Raw genomic sequence first — 17,109 nt, forward strand, 5'->3', positions numbered from 1 at the left:
ACTACCTCCAACTACCTCCAGTTACCTCCAACTACCTCCAACTACCTCCAGTTACCTCCAACTACCTCCAACTACCTCCAACTACCTCCAGTTACCTCCAACTACCTCCAACTACCTCCAACTACCTCCAGTTACCTCCAGTTACCTCCAACTACCTCCAGTTACCTCACGCCTGTGGTCCCTCGTGCCTGATTTACATCCTCCATAGGCCGAGGCTTCACCATTTTGCTTCTTCTTCTTTGTCTGGTCGGGCTTTTGGTGTTAGCAGTAAAAATCTGCTCGGTGCTCATTGCTGATGTCTGATTGGACAGTTACCGTTTTGGGGCGTGGTTTTGCGAAAGGTCAGTTAAACACATGAGTTACCGAGAAGAGTCACTTTTTCTGTTTGTGGAGCTGGTTTTCATGGTTTAGTCGTCGTTTGGTGTGTTTTCAGTTTGGCTTCTTGGTGCGTCATTAGCAAAAGGCTTCGGAAACTGGATCTATGGCTAAAGTCTGAAGCACTGAAAGACCAACACACACACACACGTGCTTCGTGTCAGTACTCGGTCCTGCGTTTCTGAAACACTAAAGTCGTACTTCCTGTCGTCTCGTGGTGAGACTCTGTTTTAACGCCGGTGTGGACGGGCTGATGTCACTAATGTCTCCCAGATCACACGTGACACCTGCCCACGCTCGTCACACCTGCCCAGACCTGCCCACACTTGTCATACCTGCCCACGCTGGTCACGTCTGCCGGTGTGACGAGGCTGTCGGGCAGATGGTCCATGTGTGAACTGTGGCCTGAACTCGTTTTTAATCCGGACTGTGCAATAAATCACAAAAACATTGTCATTGCGATATTAGCCAGTTTTATTTTCAAATTAAACAGAAACAGAGATCGATCACGACGCTTAAATGATTTTGACTCTTTAAAGCCACACTGCAGACCCTCATGACTGACTGGACTTCACTATTATTCGGCTGCTTTTAGTCTCGATCTCCCGTGATGAAACGCTTGTATTATTTCATTTCATTGATTAGTATTTCAGACATACAGGAGTTTTCCATCATAAACAAAGGCTCTTAAGTCGTTAAACCCCTCCCACTAGAGGTTTATATCCTGCCTGCTGGTAAGACTAATCCTTAGAGCTGCCGACGAAGCTTCTTGCATGAGAGAAACGTCCAACACTTCAACTGCAGAGTACAGACGACGGCTTAAGAACCTTTTGTTCATTGATGTGGGTGATGCAGTGTGGCTGGAGGTCCTCAGAGTATTGTTTCAGCGTTTGAAATATCGCAATCATGATGTCATTGTTTTTCCCTTGTACAGCCGTGTCCACACTCGTCTCTTCTTCACTGTGCTCCACCTTTACTGTCTTCCACCTCCTCCTCCTCCTTCACCTCCTCCTCCACCTCCACATTCACACTGTGAAACCTTCAGAGCAGGGCATTTGAAACGAGGACACGCTTTCGCACAATCCCGACTCGGGCTGAGCATCGTTAAAATATAAATACTGAAATCAGACGCTAAAAAAAATACAGTTTTGATGCTGTTGATGAGCATTAAAGGCACTTAATGTTTAAGCTCAAATTAAGACTTTTTTTTTTCTAAATTTTTGCCCCATTTTTCCCTAAATTTTTCCTCATTTTTTATTTAATTTTTTTTTGTCATAACTTCCACAATTTTCTTTCCCTAGAATCATTTCCCTCTCATTTTTTCTGAATGTTTACCCCATTTTTCCCAATTTAATTATTTTTTTCTTTTTCTTTTACACATTTTCCTGATTTTTCCCCCAGTTTTTTTCCTCATTTTTGCCAATGTTTTATTAAAGTGGCAAAAATGGGATGCAAATTTGACAAAAAAATTACAAAAAATGATTAAAAAATGACTAGAAATTGGACAAAAAAATGACCAAAATTTGATAAAAAATTGACCAAAAATGTGACAAAAAAATTACCAAAAATGTATAAAAAAAAAAATTGTCATAATTTCCCCAATTTTTTCCCCTAAAATCAATTCCCTCTCATTTTTTCTGAATGTTTGCCCCATTTTTCCCAATTTAGTTCTTTTTTTTCTTTTTCTTTTTCACATTTTCCTTATTTTCCCCCCAGTTTTTTTTCCTCATTTTTGCCAATATTTTATTACTACTATTTACCCTATTTTCTCCAAATTTTTCCCCAAACCGCCACCAATTTTTTTTAATTTTTCTTTTTTTTTTACACAATTTTTCGTATTGTTTTTATCTATTTAGTTTTGGCCATTTTTTTCCTTATTTTGCTCAATTTTCCCCTGAATTATTCCCCATTTTTCCCACATTTCTTCAGACTGAGATGAACCTGTAAATGTGCAGATCTTCCTCACATCATCGTTCTTTGGTTTAGGTAAAGTAAAAAGTATCTGTATAGAAACAATGTAACGGCGCTCCTCGTCCTCCTCGTCCTCCTCGTCCTCGTCCTCCTCCTCCTCGTCCTCCTCCTCCCCCCCCCACACTCGTCTCATCCCGTGTCTAAACTCCTGCATTTACACGCGTGTTTGCTTCACGTGTCCTGCTCTGTATCTCTGGCTCCTCTGTGCTCGGGGCTGACAGGCCGTCACTCAGGCGGGGCCTTCCGAGGCGGGGGCCGGGCTGAGTGACAGGAGCTCCGGGCCCCCCCCCCCCCCACACACTCGTCCTCCTCCTCCTCCAGGCTGTTGTTCTGGACGTGTGCGAGCCCTGAGCAGCTCCAGTCCAGTGACGGGTCAGAGCGAGGCCTTTTCCACTCGACAGGCACATCCAGTCCCGGGGCGCTTCAGCGAGCAGTTACGTCAGGAGTTACAGAGCGAGGAGGACGCGGCTCTACAAGGATTCACTTTGTTCAGCCTTCACTCACATGTGAAAATAGCGACAAAACTGAGACGAAAACAAGGATGGAAATGTGACAAAAAAGTGATGGAAAATTGATGAAAAAGTGGCAAAAAGTCACAAAAATGTCACAAGAAATTGACAATAAATTGACAAAAAATAACAAAAAAATTGACAAAAAAATGATAAAAAAAAATGACATAAAATGGACGAAAAAATGACAAAATATTGACAAAAAAATTGACAAAAAATTGACAACAAAAAAAAAAATACAAAAAATTTACAAAAAATGACAAAAAATTTACAATTTTTTTTACAAAAAATAACAAAAAAATTACAAAAAAAAGACAACAAAAAAAAAAATGACAAAAATTTGACAAAAAATTTGACAAAAAATAACAAAAAAATTGACAAAAAAAAAAGACAAAAAAAACAAAAAATTGACAAAAAATGACAAAAATTTGACAAAAAAGTTACATAAATGAGTTGAATACCCAACAAAAAAATGCTGGAAAAAACTCTGATGACGTGAGGAAAAAGATCCTCTCGGTTCAGGCGGGAGTTAAGAGGTTAATTTCTTTAATTACCAGGACATCCCTTGGTATCAGGGGTTCTCAAACTTTAATGAAAAATGTGTTCTGTGCTCTACAAGGATTCACTTTGTTCAGCCTTCACTCACTTACAGTTCTGCCGATAAGTTCACACACACGGGAGGATTTGTTTAGTTTTTTAGCCTTAGCTGCACTTTTATCTTCTCATTACTGGGACGTCTGGAGGAGTTTCTCTGATGATGACGTTATTATTTCATCCATACATGAAGAAAAAGCAACAGAGGGAAAATTAATCTTGTGTTATCTGTTCCCGTTAGCATCAGTGTTATCTTTAACCCCTTAACTCCCACCTGATTGGCTTTACCCCAATCCAAAAGCTTCTGGAAAAAAGCTGCAAAATTGCGACAAAACTGAGACGAAAACAAGGATGGAAATGTGACAAAAAAGTGATGGAAAATTGATGAAAAAGTGGCAAAAAGTCACAAAAATGTCACAAGAAATTGACAATAAATTGACAAAATATGACAAAAATGTGACAAAAAATGTTACAAAAATGTGGCAAAAATTTGACAAAAAAATAGAAAAAAATAGAAAAAAAATAGAAAAAAAAAATAACAAAAAATTGACAAAAAATGACAAAGAATTGACAAAAAATAACAAAAAAATTGACAAAAAAATGATAAAAAAAATGACATAAAATGGACGAAAAAATGACAAAATATTGACAAAAAAATTGACAAAAAATTGACAACAAAAAAAAAAATACAAAAAATTTACAAAAAATGACAAAAAATTTACAATTTTTTTTACAAAAAATAACAAAAAAATTACAAAAAAAAGACAAAAAAACAAAAAATGGACAAAAAATTTACAAAAAAAATAAAAAATACAAAACATTTACAAAAAATGACAAAAAATTGACAAAACCCCCCCGAAAAAATGACAAAAATTTGACAAAAAAAAAAACAACAAAATTGACAAAAAAAAATTGACAAAAAATGACAAAAAATTGACAAAAATTTGACAAAAAAGTTACATAAATGAGTTGAATACCCAACAAAAAAATGCTGGAAAAAACTCTGATGACGTGAGGAAAAAGATCCTCTCGGTTCAGGCGGGAGTTAAGAGGTTAATTTCTTTAATTACCAGGACATCCCTTGGTATCAGGGGTTCTCAAACTTTAATGAAAAATGTGTTCTGTGCTCTACAAGGATTCACTTTGTTCAGCCTTCACTCACTTACAGTTGTGCCGATAAGTTCACACACCCGCGAGGATTTGTTCAGTTTTTAGCCTTAGCTGCACTTTTATCTTCTCATTACTGGGACGTCTGGAGGAGTTTCTCTGATGATGACGTTATTATTTCATCCATACATGAACAAAAAGCAACAGAGGGAAGATTAATCTTATAATATCTGTTCCCGTTAGCATCAGTGTTATCTTTAACCCCTTAACTCCCGCCTGAACCGAGCACAGTTTCTCCAGTTTGGCTTTACCCCAATCCAAAAGCTTCAGGAAAAAAGGTGGGAAAATAGTGACAAAACTGAGACGAAAACAATGATGGAAATGTGACAAAAAAGTGACGGAAAATTTATGAAAAAGTGGCAAAAAGTCACAAAAAGTCACAAGAAATTGACAAAAAATTGACAAAATATGACAAAAAAAGAACAAAAATTGACAAAAAATAAAAAAAATTGACAAAAAAATTGACAAAAAAGAACAAAAAAATGACAAAAATTTGACAAAAAAATGACAAAAACAAAAACAAAAAATTGACAAAAAATAACAAAAAATTGACAAAAAAATTGACAAAAAAATTGACAAAAACAAACAAAAAAAAATGACAAAAATTTGACAAAAATTTGACAAAAAAAAAAAAAATAACAAAAAAATGACAAAAATTTGACAAAAAAAATAACAAAAAATTGACAAAAAATAACAATAAATTGACAAAAAAATTGACAAAAACAAAAAAAAAAAATGACAAAAAAAAGGACAAAAATTTGACAAAAAAAAAACAAAAACAAAAAAAAAGACAAAAATTTGACAAAAAAAATAACAAAAAATTGACAAAAAATAACAAAAAATTGACCAAAAATTGACCAAAAATTGACAAAAAATGACAAAAAAATGACAAAAAAATGACAAAAATTTGACAAAAAATTGACAAAAAATGACCAAAAAAATGACAAAAAACAAAAAAAACAAAACTAAAAAAGACAAAAAATTGACAAAAAATAACAAAAAATTTACCAAAAATGACAAAAAAAATGACAAAAAAATGACAAAAATTAAAACAAAGACAAAAAAATGACTAAAAATTGACAAAAAATAACAAAAAAATTGACAAAAAATAAAACAAAAATGACAAAAAATGACTAAAATTTGACAAAAAAATTAAAAAATATTTAAAAAAAAAAAAAAAAAAATGACAAAAAATAACAAAAAATAACAATAAAATAACAAAAAAAATGACAAAAAATTGACTAAAAAAATTACAAAAATTTGACAAAAAAGTTACAAAAATGAGTTGAATACCCAACAAAAAAATGATTGAAAAAAAATCTGATTACGTGAGGAAAAAGACCCTCTCGGTTCAGGCGGGAGTTAAGAGGTTAATTTCTTTAATAACCAGGACACTCCCTTGGTATCAGGGGTTCTCAAACTTTAAATCAAACGGTCTGAAAAATGTGTTCTGTGCTCATTTCAATAATGAAACTGTGAAATGCACTGGTAAAGAGAGAAATGGCACTAGAACTCCTGAAGCTCCTGAAGCTCCTGAAGCTCCTGAAGCTCCTGAAGCCCCTGAAGCTCCTGAAGCTCCTGAAGCTCCTGAAGCTCCTGAAGCTCCTGAAGCTCCTGAAGCCCCTGAAGCTCCTGAAGCTCCTGAAGCTCCAGTTCTTTGTCTCCAAGTGAAAGTTCACACGTTAGAGGTTTTCCTGCATCGTCCTCCCTTAAAGGAACAGGCCGCCGTTCTTCCATACTGAGATATGTTCTTATCTCAGACAGGAACTCATCGACTCGTCTAAGCTCAGGTAAGAACATTATGGAAAAACCGTGGCCTGTTCCTTTAAATGTGGTTCACGTTTTGTCGGCCTCCAGGACCATCATCAGCTGTGGCTGCTGCGGCGCTCGCACTGACGTTTAGCTTTGATCAACACGAATATGACGAGGAACATACGTGACCTCGGTGGGTGAGATGAACATTATTAATGCTGGTGGTGGCTCTGACTCTGACTCTGGCTCTGGCTCTGACTCTGGCTCTCGGTTTTGGCTCTTGGTGGTGGTTTGCTCTGAGTCTTGGCTTTGGCTCTTGGCTCTGAGTCTTGACTCTCGGTGTTGGGTTCTTGCTCGCTCTGGTGGTGGTTTGCTCTGAGTCCTGACTCTGACTCTTGGGTTTTGGCTCTTGGGTTTTGGCTCTTGGGTTTTGGCTCTTGGGTTTTGGCTCTTGGGTTTTGGCTCTTGGGTTTTGGCTCTTGGGTTTTGGCTCTTGGGTTTTGGCTCTTGGGTTTTGGCTCTTGGGTTTTGGCTCTTGGGTTTTGGCTCTCGGGTTTTGACTCTCGGGTCTTGGCTCTCGGGTTTTGGCTCCTGACTCTCGGCTCTCGGGTCTCGGCTCTTGGGTTTTGACTCTCGGGTCTTGGCTCTCGGGTTTTGGCTCCTGACTCTCGGCTCTCGGGTCTCGGCTCTCTGGTCTTGGCTCTTGGGTTTTGGCTCTTGGGTTTTGGCTCTTGGGTTTTGGCTCTCGGGTCTTGGCTCTCGGGTCTTGGCTCTCGGCTCTTGGCTCTCGGGTCTCGGCTCTCGGGTTTTGGCTCTCGGGTTTTGGCTCTCGGGTCTTGGCTTTTGGGTCTTGGCTCTTGGCTCTTGACTCTTGGCTCTCGGGTCTTGGCTCTTGGCTCTCGGGTCTTGGCTCTCGGGTCTGACTCTCGGGTCTTGGCTCTCGGGTCTTGACTCTTGGCTCTCGGGTCTTGACTCTCGGGTCTTGGCTCTCGGCTCTCGGGTCTTGGCTCTTGACTCTCGGCTCTCGGCTCTCGGCTCTCGGCTCTGACTCTCGGGTCTTGGCTCTCGGCTCTCGGCTCTGACTCTCGGGTCTTGGCTCTCGGGTCTTGGCTCTTGACTCTCGGCTCTCGGCTCTCGGCTCTCGGCTCTGACTCTCGGGTCTTGGCTCTCGGGTCTTGGCTCTTGACTCTCGGCTCTCGGCTCTCGGCTCTCGGCTCTGACTCTCGGGTCTTGGCTCTCGGCTCTCGGGTCTTGGCTCTGACTCTTGGCTCTCGGGTCTCGGCTCTCGGGTCTCGGCTCTTGGCTCTGACTCTTGGCTCTCGGGTCTTGACTCTCGGGTCTTGACTCTCGGGTCTTGGCTCTCGGGTCTTGACTCTCGGGTCTTGGCTCTCGGGTCTTGACTCTCGGGTCTTGGCTCTCGGGTCTTGACTCTCGGGTCTTGGCTCTCGGGTCTCGGCTCTTGGCTCTCGGGTCTCGGCTCTTGGGTTTTGGCTCTTGGCTCTGACTCTTGGCTCTCGGCTCTGACTCTCGGCTCTCGGCTCTCGGCTCTCGGCTCTCGGCTCTCAGGTCTTGACTCTCGGGTCTTGGCTCTCGGGTCTTGACTCTCGGGTCTTGGCTCTCGGGTCTCGGCTCTTGGCTCTCGGGTCTCGGCTCTCGGGTCTCGGCTCTTGGCTCTGACTCTTGGCTCTCGGCTCTGACTCTCGGCTCTCGGCTCTCGGCTCTCGGCTCTCGGCTCTCGGCTCTCAGGTCTTGACTCTCGGGTCTTGGCTCTCGGGTCTCGACTCTCGGGTCTTGACTCTCGGGTCTTGGCTCTCGGGTCTTGGCTCTTGGCTCTTGGCTCTCGGGTCTTGGCTCTTGGGTCTTGGCTCCTGACTCTCGACTCTTGGGTCTGGGCTCTCGGGTCTCGGCTCTCGGGTCTTGACTCTCGGGTCTTGACTCTTGGGTCTTGGCTCTCGGCTCTTGGCTCTGACTCTCGGCTCTCGGATCTCAGCTCCTGATTCTCGGCTCTCGGCTCTCGGCTCCCGGCTCTCGGCTCTCGGCTCCTGGTGGTGGGTTCTTCTCCTCAGGACCCGGGGAGAGCCGACCTCTCACTCTGCTTTCTCCGTAGACATGTCGGAGATGGAGTCGTGTCACTCGTACACGCCGCCTGAAGGCCGGAGGTCCCACCAGTCCGACCTGTCCTCACACTCGTCCAACGAGAGAGACCCCAACAGGTAGGACGGCCCCCCCAGTCCCCACTGAGAAGGAGCCCAACCATGAAAAGACTTGTAAACTAGCAGAGCTATTTTAAAGGGGGGGTATTATGCAAAATGTCACTCCCTCATTAAAAACATGGCTGAAGTGTTGCCTTGGCACATTCACGTATTTCTGAGTCATCTGTAAAAACTCTGATGGCGGCCATTTTAGGGATAGGTTTTTGTCACATTTTTGTTGAATTTTTGTCACATTTTTTTTAAATTTTTTGTTCAATTTTTGTTCAATTTTTGTTCAATTTTTGTTCAATTTTTGTCATTTTTGTCATTTTTTAGTTGAATTTTTGTCATTTTTTTGTTGAATTTTTGTCATTTTTTGTTGAATTTTAGTCATTTTTTGTTGAATTTTTGTCCTTTTTTTGTTGAATTTTTGTCATTTTTTTGTTGATTTTTTGTTGAATTTTCGTCATTTTTTGTCTTTTTTTCGTTGAATTTTTGTCATTTTTTGTCATTTTTTCGTTGAATTTTTGTCATTTTTTGTCATTTTTTTGTTTAATTTTTGTCACATTTTTGTTGAATTTTTTGTTGAATTTTCTTCATTTTTCGTCATTTTTTCGTTGAATTTTTGTCACTTTTTTGTTGAATTTTTGTCACTTTTTTGTTGAATTTTTGTTGAATTTTTGTTGAATTTTTGTTGAATTTTTGTCATTTTTGTCACATTTTTGTTGAATTTTAGTCATTTTTTTGTCATTTTTTTGTTGAATTTTTGTCATTTTTTTGTTGAATTTTTGTTGAATTTTCGTCATTTTTTGTCATTTTTTTGTTGATTTTTTGTCACATTTTTGTTGAATTTTTGTCACATTTTTGTTGAATTTTTGTCACATTTTTGTTAAATTTTTGTCACATTTTGGTTGAATTTTTGTCACATTTTTGTTGATTTTTTGTTGAATTTTCGTCATTTTTTTGTTGATTTTTTGTCACATTTTTGTTGAATTTTCGTCACTTTTTTGTTGAATTTTTGTTGAATTTTTGTTGAATTTTTGTTGAATTTTTGTCATTTTTGTCACATTTTTGTTGAATTTTAGTCATTTTTTTGTCATTTTTTTGTTGAATTTTTGTCATTTTTTTGTTGAATTTTTGTTGAATTTTCGTCATTTTTTGTCATTTTTTTGTTGATTTTTTGTCACATTTTTGTTGAATTTTTGTCACATTTTTGTTGAATTTTTGTCACATTTTTGTTAAATTTTTGTCACATTTTGGTTGAATTTTTGTCACATTTTTGTTGATTTTTTGTTGAATTTTCGTCATTTTTCTGTTGAATTTTTGTCATTTTTTTGTTGAATTTTTGGCTGGTGGCGGCCATTTTAGGGATAGGTTTGCCTGAGTCCTCCTAGGAACGCCCCCACCTCCTGGAGACGCCTCCGAGCTTTGGTCACCAGCCGAGTAACCAACCACTGCTCCTCAGCAGAACCCCCTCCCCACTGATGCCACAGACAGCGTGTGGAGGGGGCGTGTCTAAAGGCTCAGAGGTTCTTAAAGAGACAGAGGCCTATTTCAAGACATTCACTACAGCCATTTTGAGAGAGACATTTTATACAAGGCAGTTATTCTAATTTACTGCATTTACAGACCAACAGAAGGTTTGTCATCATTGTAGTGAGATATAGACTGGTGCTATGGGACTGACAAAAGCAGAACACCCCCTCTTTAAAGCAGAACACCCCCACTTTAACCTCTTAACTCCCGCCTGAACCGAGAGGATCTTTTTCCTCACGTCAGATTTTATTTCCATCATTTTTTTGTTGGGTGTTCAACTCATTTTTGTCACATTTTTGTCATTTTTTTGTAATTTTTTGTCAATTTTTTGCATTTTTTGGTCAAATTTTTTATCACATTTTTGTATTTTTTTTGTTAATTTTTTGTCAATTTTTTGTCATTTTTTGTCAATTTTTTGTCAATTTTTTGTGATTTTTTTTGTCAATTTTTTGCATTTTTTGGTCAAATTTTTATCACATTTTTGTCATTTTTTCGTCTAATTTACTGCATTTACAGACCAACAGGAGGTTTGTCCTGGGTGTGGTCCTGGGTGTGGTCCTGGGTGTGGTCCTGGGTGTGACGTGTGTAGTGTGTGGTCCTCTCCACAGGGACGCCCTCCCCCTGACCGCTGACCTGTCCATTGTGAGCTCTCCGTTCAGAGTGCCGGAGCCCAGGCAGAGCCCCGGAGAGACCAGGAGCCACGAGCAGAGCCCGCCCCCAGGTGGGTCCTCAGAACATCTGTATCTGCTGTGTGTCCTTCATGTTCTGTATGTTCCTGACACAGAGGTTTCTTTATGTTTCTCCATCAGCATCTGCAACGAACACGCCTAAGATCCTGCTGCGGCCGAGCCCCGAGGAGGAGAAGCTGTATGGGTCAGTGTCCTCATTGTCCTCAGCTCCTGCTCCTCCTCCTGCTCCTCCTGCTCCTGTTATACCTGTTTTCTGATGCCCCTGCTCAGGCCCAACACGGTGATGGTGACCTTCCAGAAGGGGGACAGTGTGGGACTGAGACTGGCCGGAGGGAACGACGCTGGGATCTTCATCGCGGGCGTCCAGGAGGGCAGCCCCGCGGAGGAGGAGGGGCTGCGCACCGGAGACCTGCTCCTCAAGGTGGGGCTGTACTTCCTCTGTGTGGCCAAAGGAGGGCGCTGTGGGGCTGTACTTCCTCTGTGTGGCCAAAGGAGGGCGCTGTGGGGCTGGTACTTCCTCTGTGTGGCCAAAGGAGGGCGCTGTGGGGCTGGTACTTCCTCTGTGTGGCCAAAGGAGGGCGCTGTGGGGCTGGTGCTTCCTCTGTGTCGCCAAAGGAGGGCGCTGTGGGGCTGGTGCTTCCTCTGTGTGGCCAAAGGAGGGCGCTGTGGGGCTGTACTTCCTCTGTGTCGCCAAAGGAGGGCGCTGTGGGGCTGTACTTCCTCTGTGTGGCCAAAGGAGGGCGCTGTGGGGCTGGTACTTCCTCTGTGTGGCCAAAGGAGGGCGCTGTGGGGCTGGTGCTTCCTCTGTGTGGCCAAAGGAGGGCGCTGTGGGGCTGGTGCTTCCTCTGTGTCGCCAAAGGAGGGCGCTGTGGGGCTGGTGCTTCCTCTGTGTGGCCAAAGGAGGGCGCTGTGGGGCTGTACTTCCTCTGTGTCGCCAAAGGAGGCGCTGTGGCCAGGCCTCAAACACAGGCTACATGAGCACAATCTTAGGTTTTACATCAAACTGTTCTGGAAAACCAGGCGTGTCCAAGTGTTTCTTCATTGATAATTAAAGCGTCCTCTGTATACGCTGTGAACCCTAACCCTTCACCCCCCTGGTCTGAGGGCTGAGGTCTTAGGTCTTAGAGCAGGGGGGCCCAAACTTTTTGTCTCCGAGGGCCAAAATTAAAAAGTGCCTGTGAGTCGCGGGCCAAACACAGCGATGTCAAGCACGAAAAACACATATAACTGCAAATAACATGCTATATTAAAACAAATGGTGTACTATGCCAATTGTAGCATTTAGTGCCAAAAAAAAACACCTGTATCTGCAGCACCTACAGTAACTTTACCTCATTCTGAGACGAAAACAATGATGGAAAAGTGAGAAAAAAGTGAGAAAACATTGACAAAAAGTGACGAAAAAAATTACAAAAATGTGACAAAAATGTGATAAAAAATGGACAAAAAAATGACAAAAAATGACAAAAAAAAAAAGACAAAAAATGACAAAAAATTGACTAAAAAAGGACAAAAATCTGACAAAAAAGTTACAAAAATGAGTTGAATATCCAACAAAAAAATTATGGAAAAAAAATCTGATGACGTGAGGAAAAAGATCCCCTCGGTTCAGGCGGGAGTTAAGAGGTTAACTCAAAGAAAATGCCACATTAGATTATTTTGAAAGTGTCAGTTCAGCATCAATTCTTTTATAAGTCAATTTTTAACATATACTGTTGTCGATGTCAACAACCCTTGCAATAAAAGTTGGAAAACTGTGAAAGTTGATGCTACAAAGCTCTGTAATTGATAAATAGACACCACAACAGTGTTTCCTTAGCTTTGTGAAAGGAGTGAAACAGCGCCCCCAATTTGACTCTGGTGGTCAAAAAGTGTACTGCATCCATATTTACCATTGAGAATGAGTTAGTTTTAACCACACGCAGCGCAAAAGTAGGTCACTCTTTGGCGGGCCAACAGAACTGTTCCAAATTTGGCCCGCGGGCCCCACTTTGGGCACCCCTGTCTTAGAGCCTCCTCTGCCCTGAACAAAGACCTCTGGACCCTGAGCCTGTCCACAGTGACCCACATGTTTCTCCCTCAGGTGAGCTCATAATGTCGTCTCTGCAGGTGAACCAGGTGGACTTCCAGGGCCTGGTCCGAGAGGAGGCCGTGCTGTTCCTGCTGGAGCTCCCCAAAGGAGAGCTGGTCACCATCCTGGCCCAGAGCAAACCCGACGGTCAGTGCCTGCCCGTGATGGACCCAGCTCTTCATCATCTTCCTCTCACTCTCTGGTGTCTGATCTCCACAGTTTACAACGACATCCTGGTGTCGGGCCGCGGAGACGCCTTCTTCATCCGCGCACACTTCAGGTACGAGAAGGAGAGTCCCCAGGGCCTGTCCTTCAGCCGGGGCCAGATCTTCAAGGTGGTGGACACGCTGTACGACGGCAAACTGGGCAACTGGCTGGCCATCCGCGTGGGCCCGGGCGCCCAGCTGCTGGAGAAGGGCATCATCCCCAACAAGAGCCGGTACGAAAGTGTGCTCACACTTTACTGTAGGAACATCTGAAACAGCTGCTGGAGAAGGGCATCATCCCCAACAAGAGCCGGTACGAACCTGAGTCACACGTTACTGTAGGAACATCTGCAGGAGAAACATCTGCTGGAGAAGGGCATCATCCCCAACAAGAGCCGGTACGAACCTGAGTCACACGTTACTGTAGGAACATCTGAAACAGCTGCTGGAGAAGGGCATCATCCCCAACAAGAGCCGGTACGAACCTGTGTCACACGTTACTGTAGGAACATCTGCAGGAGGAGAAACAGCTGCTGGAGAAGGGCATCATCCCCAACAAGAGCCGGTACGAACCTGTGTCACACGTTACTGTAGGAACATCTGCAGGAGGAGAAACATCTGCAACAAGAGCCGGTACGAACCTGAGCCACACGTTACTGTAGGAACATCTGGAGAAGGGCATCATCCCCAACAAGAGCCGGTACGAACCTGAGCCACACGTTACTGTAGGAACATCTGGAGAAGGGCATCATCCCCAACAAGAGCCGGTACGAACCTGAGCCACACGTTACTGTAGGAACATCTGCAGGAGGAGAAACATCTGCAACAAGAGCCGGTACGAACCCGTCTGAGCCACACATTATTGTAGAACAGGGGCGGACTGGCCACATGTCCTGTATTCTGGAAGAGCACAGAAGGGCCCCCGGTCCCGCCTTAACCGAGCTTTACCCAAATCTAAAAGCTAGAAAGAAAAGCATCAAATTAGCGACAAAAAGAGGATGAAAAGAAAAAAAAATTAGACAAAAATGTGGCAAAAATGTGACAAAAATTCAGCAAAAATTCAACAAAAATGGGACAAAAATTCAACAAAAATGGGACAAAAATTCAACAAAAATTCAACAAAAAAATGACAAAAAATCAACAAAAATTCAACAAAAATGGGACAAAAATTCAACAAAAATTCAACAAAAATGGGACAAAAATTCAACAAAAATGGGACAAAAATTCAACAAAAATTCAACAAAAAAATGACAAAAAATCAACAAAAATTCAACAAAAATGGGACAAAAATTCAACAAAAATTCAACAAAAATGGGACAAAAATGGGACAAAAATTCAACAAAAATTCAACTAAAATGGGACAAAAATGGGACAAAAATTCAACAAAAATTCAGCAAAAATGTGACAAAAATTCAGCAAAAATTCTACAAAAATGTGACAAAAATTCAGCAAAAATTCAACAAAAATTCAACAAAAAAATGACAAAAATTCAACAAAAATTCAGCAAAAAAATGACATAAATTCAACAAAATGTGACAAAAATTCAACAAAAATGTGACAAAAATGTGACAAAAATTCAACAAAAATTCAACAAAAAATCAGCAAAAAGTGACAAAAACTCAACAAAAAAGTGACAAAAATTCAGCAAAAAAAATGACAAAAATTCAGCAAAAAGTGACAAAAATTCAGCAAAAAGTGACAAAAACTCAGCAAAAAGTGACAAAAATTCAACAAAAATGAAAAAATAATGAAAAGAAAAAACATACAGAAGGTGACACAACACAGCAACAATGCGGGGGACAAAGATCAGTTTTGTGGGTCTTAGCTTTCAAATGAGGTGTTACACAGGCCTATATAATGGCCAAAGACGACAGAGTGCATTTGGTTAAGGCGGGGGGTAAGTGTCACATTTATGCTAATTTGGGCCAGGCCGGTCAGAGTCCAGGGCTGTGTTTCAGTCCCAGTCCGGCCCTGCTGTAGAAACATCTGCAGAAGAAACATCTGCAACAAGAGCCTGGTGTGACCTTCTCCTCCTGGTCCAGACCTGGTGTGACCTGGTGTGACCTTCTCCTCCTGGTCCAGACCTGGTGTATGAGGTTCTCCTCCTGGTCCAGACCTGGTCCAGACCTGGTGTGTGACCTTCTCCTCCTGGTCCAGACCTGGTGTGACCTTCTCCTCCTGGTCTGTGTCCAGGGCGGAGCAGATGGCCAGCGTGCAGAGCTCTCAGCGTGCCTTACCCTCAGACCGGGCCGACTTCTGGAGGCTCCGGGCTCAGCGCTCCCTGAAGAGGAAGGACGTGAGGAAGAGCAGGGAGGCGTCTGCGGCTCCGCCCACGGCCACGCCCTTCCCCGCCTACGAGCGCGTCCTGCTGCGAGAAGGTACGGAGACACAAACTACAACACGGCGGTAACGGAGACACAAACTACAACACGGCGGTAACGGAGACACAAACTACAACACGGCGGTAACGGAGACAAAAACTACAACACGGCAGTAAAGAGAGGAATAAAGATATTACAAAGGTTTAAAGGACATGTTTAACCCCTGAACTCCCGCCTGAACCCGGCACGTTTTCTCCAGTTTGGCTTTACCCCAATCCAAAAGCTTCTGGAAGAAAGCAACAAAACTGAGACAAAAACGATGATGGAAATGTGATAAAAAAAATGGATGAAAAAATGACAAAAATGTGACAAAAAATGTGAAAAATTTGACAAAAAAATGACAAAAATGTGAAAAAAATGACAAAAATATGAAAAAAAATTGACAAAATTTGACAAAAAATGATAAAAATGTGATAAAAAATTGACAAAAAAAGTGAAAAAAAAATGTGAAAAAATGAGACAAAAAAAAGACAAAAAAATGACAAAAAAATGACAAAAATGTGAAAAAAATGTGAAAAAATGTGACAAAAAAATGACAAAAATGTGAAAAAATGTGAAAAAAAAATGACAAAAATGTGATAAAAATTTGACAAAATTTGACAAAAAAATGATAAAAATGTGATAAAAATGTGACCAAAAAATGACAAAAATGTGAATTTTTTTTTACAAAAATGTGACAAAAAAAAGACAAAAAATTGATAAAAAATTTGACAAAACAATTACAAAAATTTGACCATAAATGTGATAAAAAACAAAACAATAAATGATGTTACAAAAATGAGTTGAATCCCCAACAAAAACATGATGGTAAGACAATGTGACGACGTGAGGACAAAGATCCTCTGGTTCAGGAGTTCAGAGGTTAATGAAGCGACTCCTCGTCCGTGTTGAAGCTCAGGCTGTAAAACCTCACGCAGACACAGTTCTAGTCGTGATCTGTTCCATCTGAAGCTGAATCTGAAGCGACCGCGCCGACACATGACCGTCTCTGTATGTTGAAAACTGAAAACATGTGTTGCGTGTTTGTTACAGCCGGGTTCCGTCGCCCCGTCGTCCTGTTCGGGCCCATCACCGACGCCGCCACCGAGCGCCTCGCCGCCGAGATGCCCGAGCAGTTCGTCATCGCCAGTGAGTGTTTCCTCAGGGCGGGGCTTAGTGTCCTCTGATCAGGGCGGGGCTTAGCGTCCTCTGATCAGGGCGGGGCTTAGCATCCTCTGATCAGGGCGGGACTTAGTGTACTCTGATCAGGGCGGGGCTTAGCGTCCTGTGAGCAGGGCGGGGCTTAGCGTCCTCTGATCAGGGCGGGGCTTAGTGTCCTCTGATCAGGGCGGGGCTTAGCGTCCTGTGAGCAGGGCGGGGCTTAGCGTCCTCTGATCAGGGCGGGGCTTAGTGTCCTCTGATCAGGGCGGGGCTTAGCATCCTCTGATCAGGGCGGGGCTTAGCGTACTCTGATCAGGGCGGGGCTTAGCATCCTCTGATCAGGGCGGGGCTTAGCGTCCTCTGATCAGGGCGGGGCTTAGCATCCTCTGATCAGGGCGGGGCTTAGCGTCCTCTGATCAGGGCGGGGCTTAGTGTACTCTGATCAGGGCGGGGCTTAGCGTACTCTGATCAGGGCGGGGCTTAGCGTACTCTGATCAGGGCGGGGCTTAGCGTCCTCTGATCAGGG

General features: G+C 42.3%; 1 protein-coding gene across 2 annotated transcripts in view; it reads left to right on the forward strand.

The window, feature by feature from the left end:
• The window catches only part of LOC306980709 (tight junction protein 2-like), a 72,008-nt gene that overhangs the window by 39,657 nt on the left and 15,242 nt on the right, over positions 1 to 17,109 (forward strand). For both annotated transcript variants that reach the window (XM_079580137.1, XM_079580138.1), the window contains exons 8-15: positions 8,476 to 8,581; positions 10,705 to 10,817; positions 10,906 to 10,969; positions 11,056 to 11,206; positions 12,895 to 13,003; positions 13,076 to 13,295; positions 15,256 to 15,440; positions 16,476 to 16,571. In XM_079580137.1, coding sequence (XP_079436263.1) covers positions 8,476 to 8,581; positions 10,705 to 10,817; positions 10,906 to 10,969; positions 11,056 to 11,206; positions 12,895 to 13,003; positions 13,076 to 13,295; positions 15,256 to 15,440; positions 16,476 to 16,571 — 1,044 coding nt within the window. The remainder of the gene's footprint in view (positions 1 to 8,475; positions 8,582 to 10,704; positions 10,818 to 10,905; positions 10,970 to 11,055; positions 11,207 to 12,894; positions 13,004 to 13,075; positions 13,296 to 15,255; positions 15,441 to 16,475; positions 16,572 to 17,109) is intronic.

The sequence above is a fragment of the Gobius niger genome (genome assembly GCF_951799975.1).
Source record: "Gobius niger genome assembly, chromosome: 1".
Classification (NCBI taxonomy): Eukaryota; Metazoa; Chordata; class Actinopteri; order Gobiiformes; family Gobiidae; genus Gobius; species Gobius niger.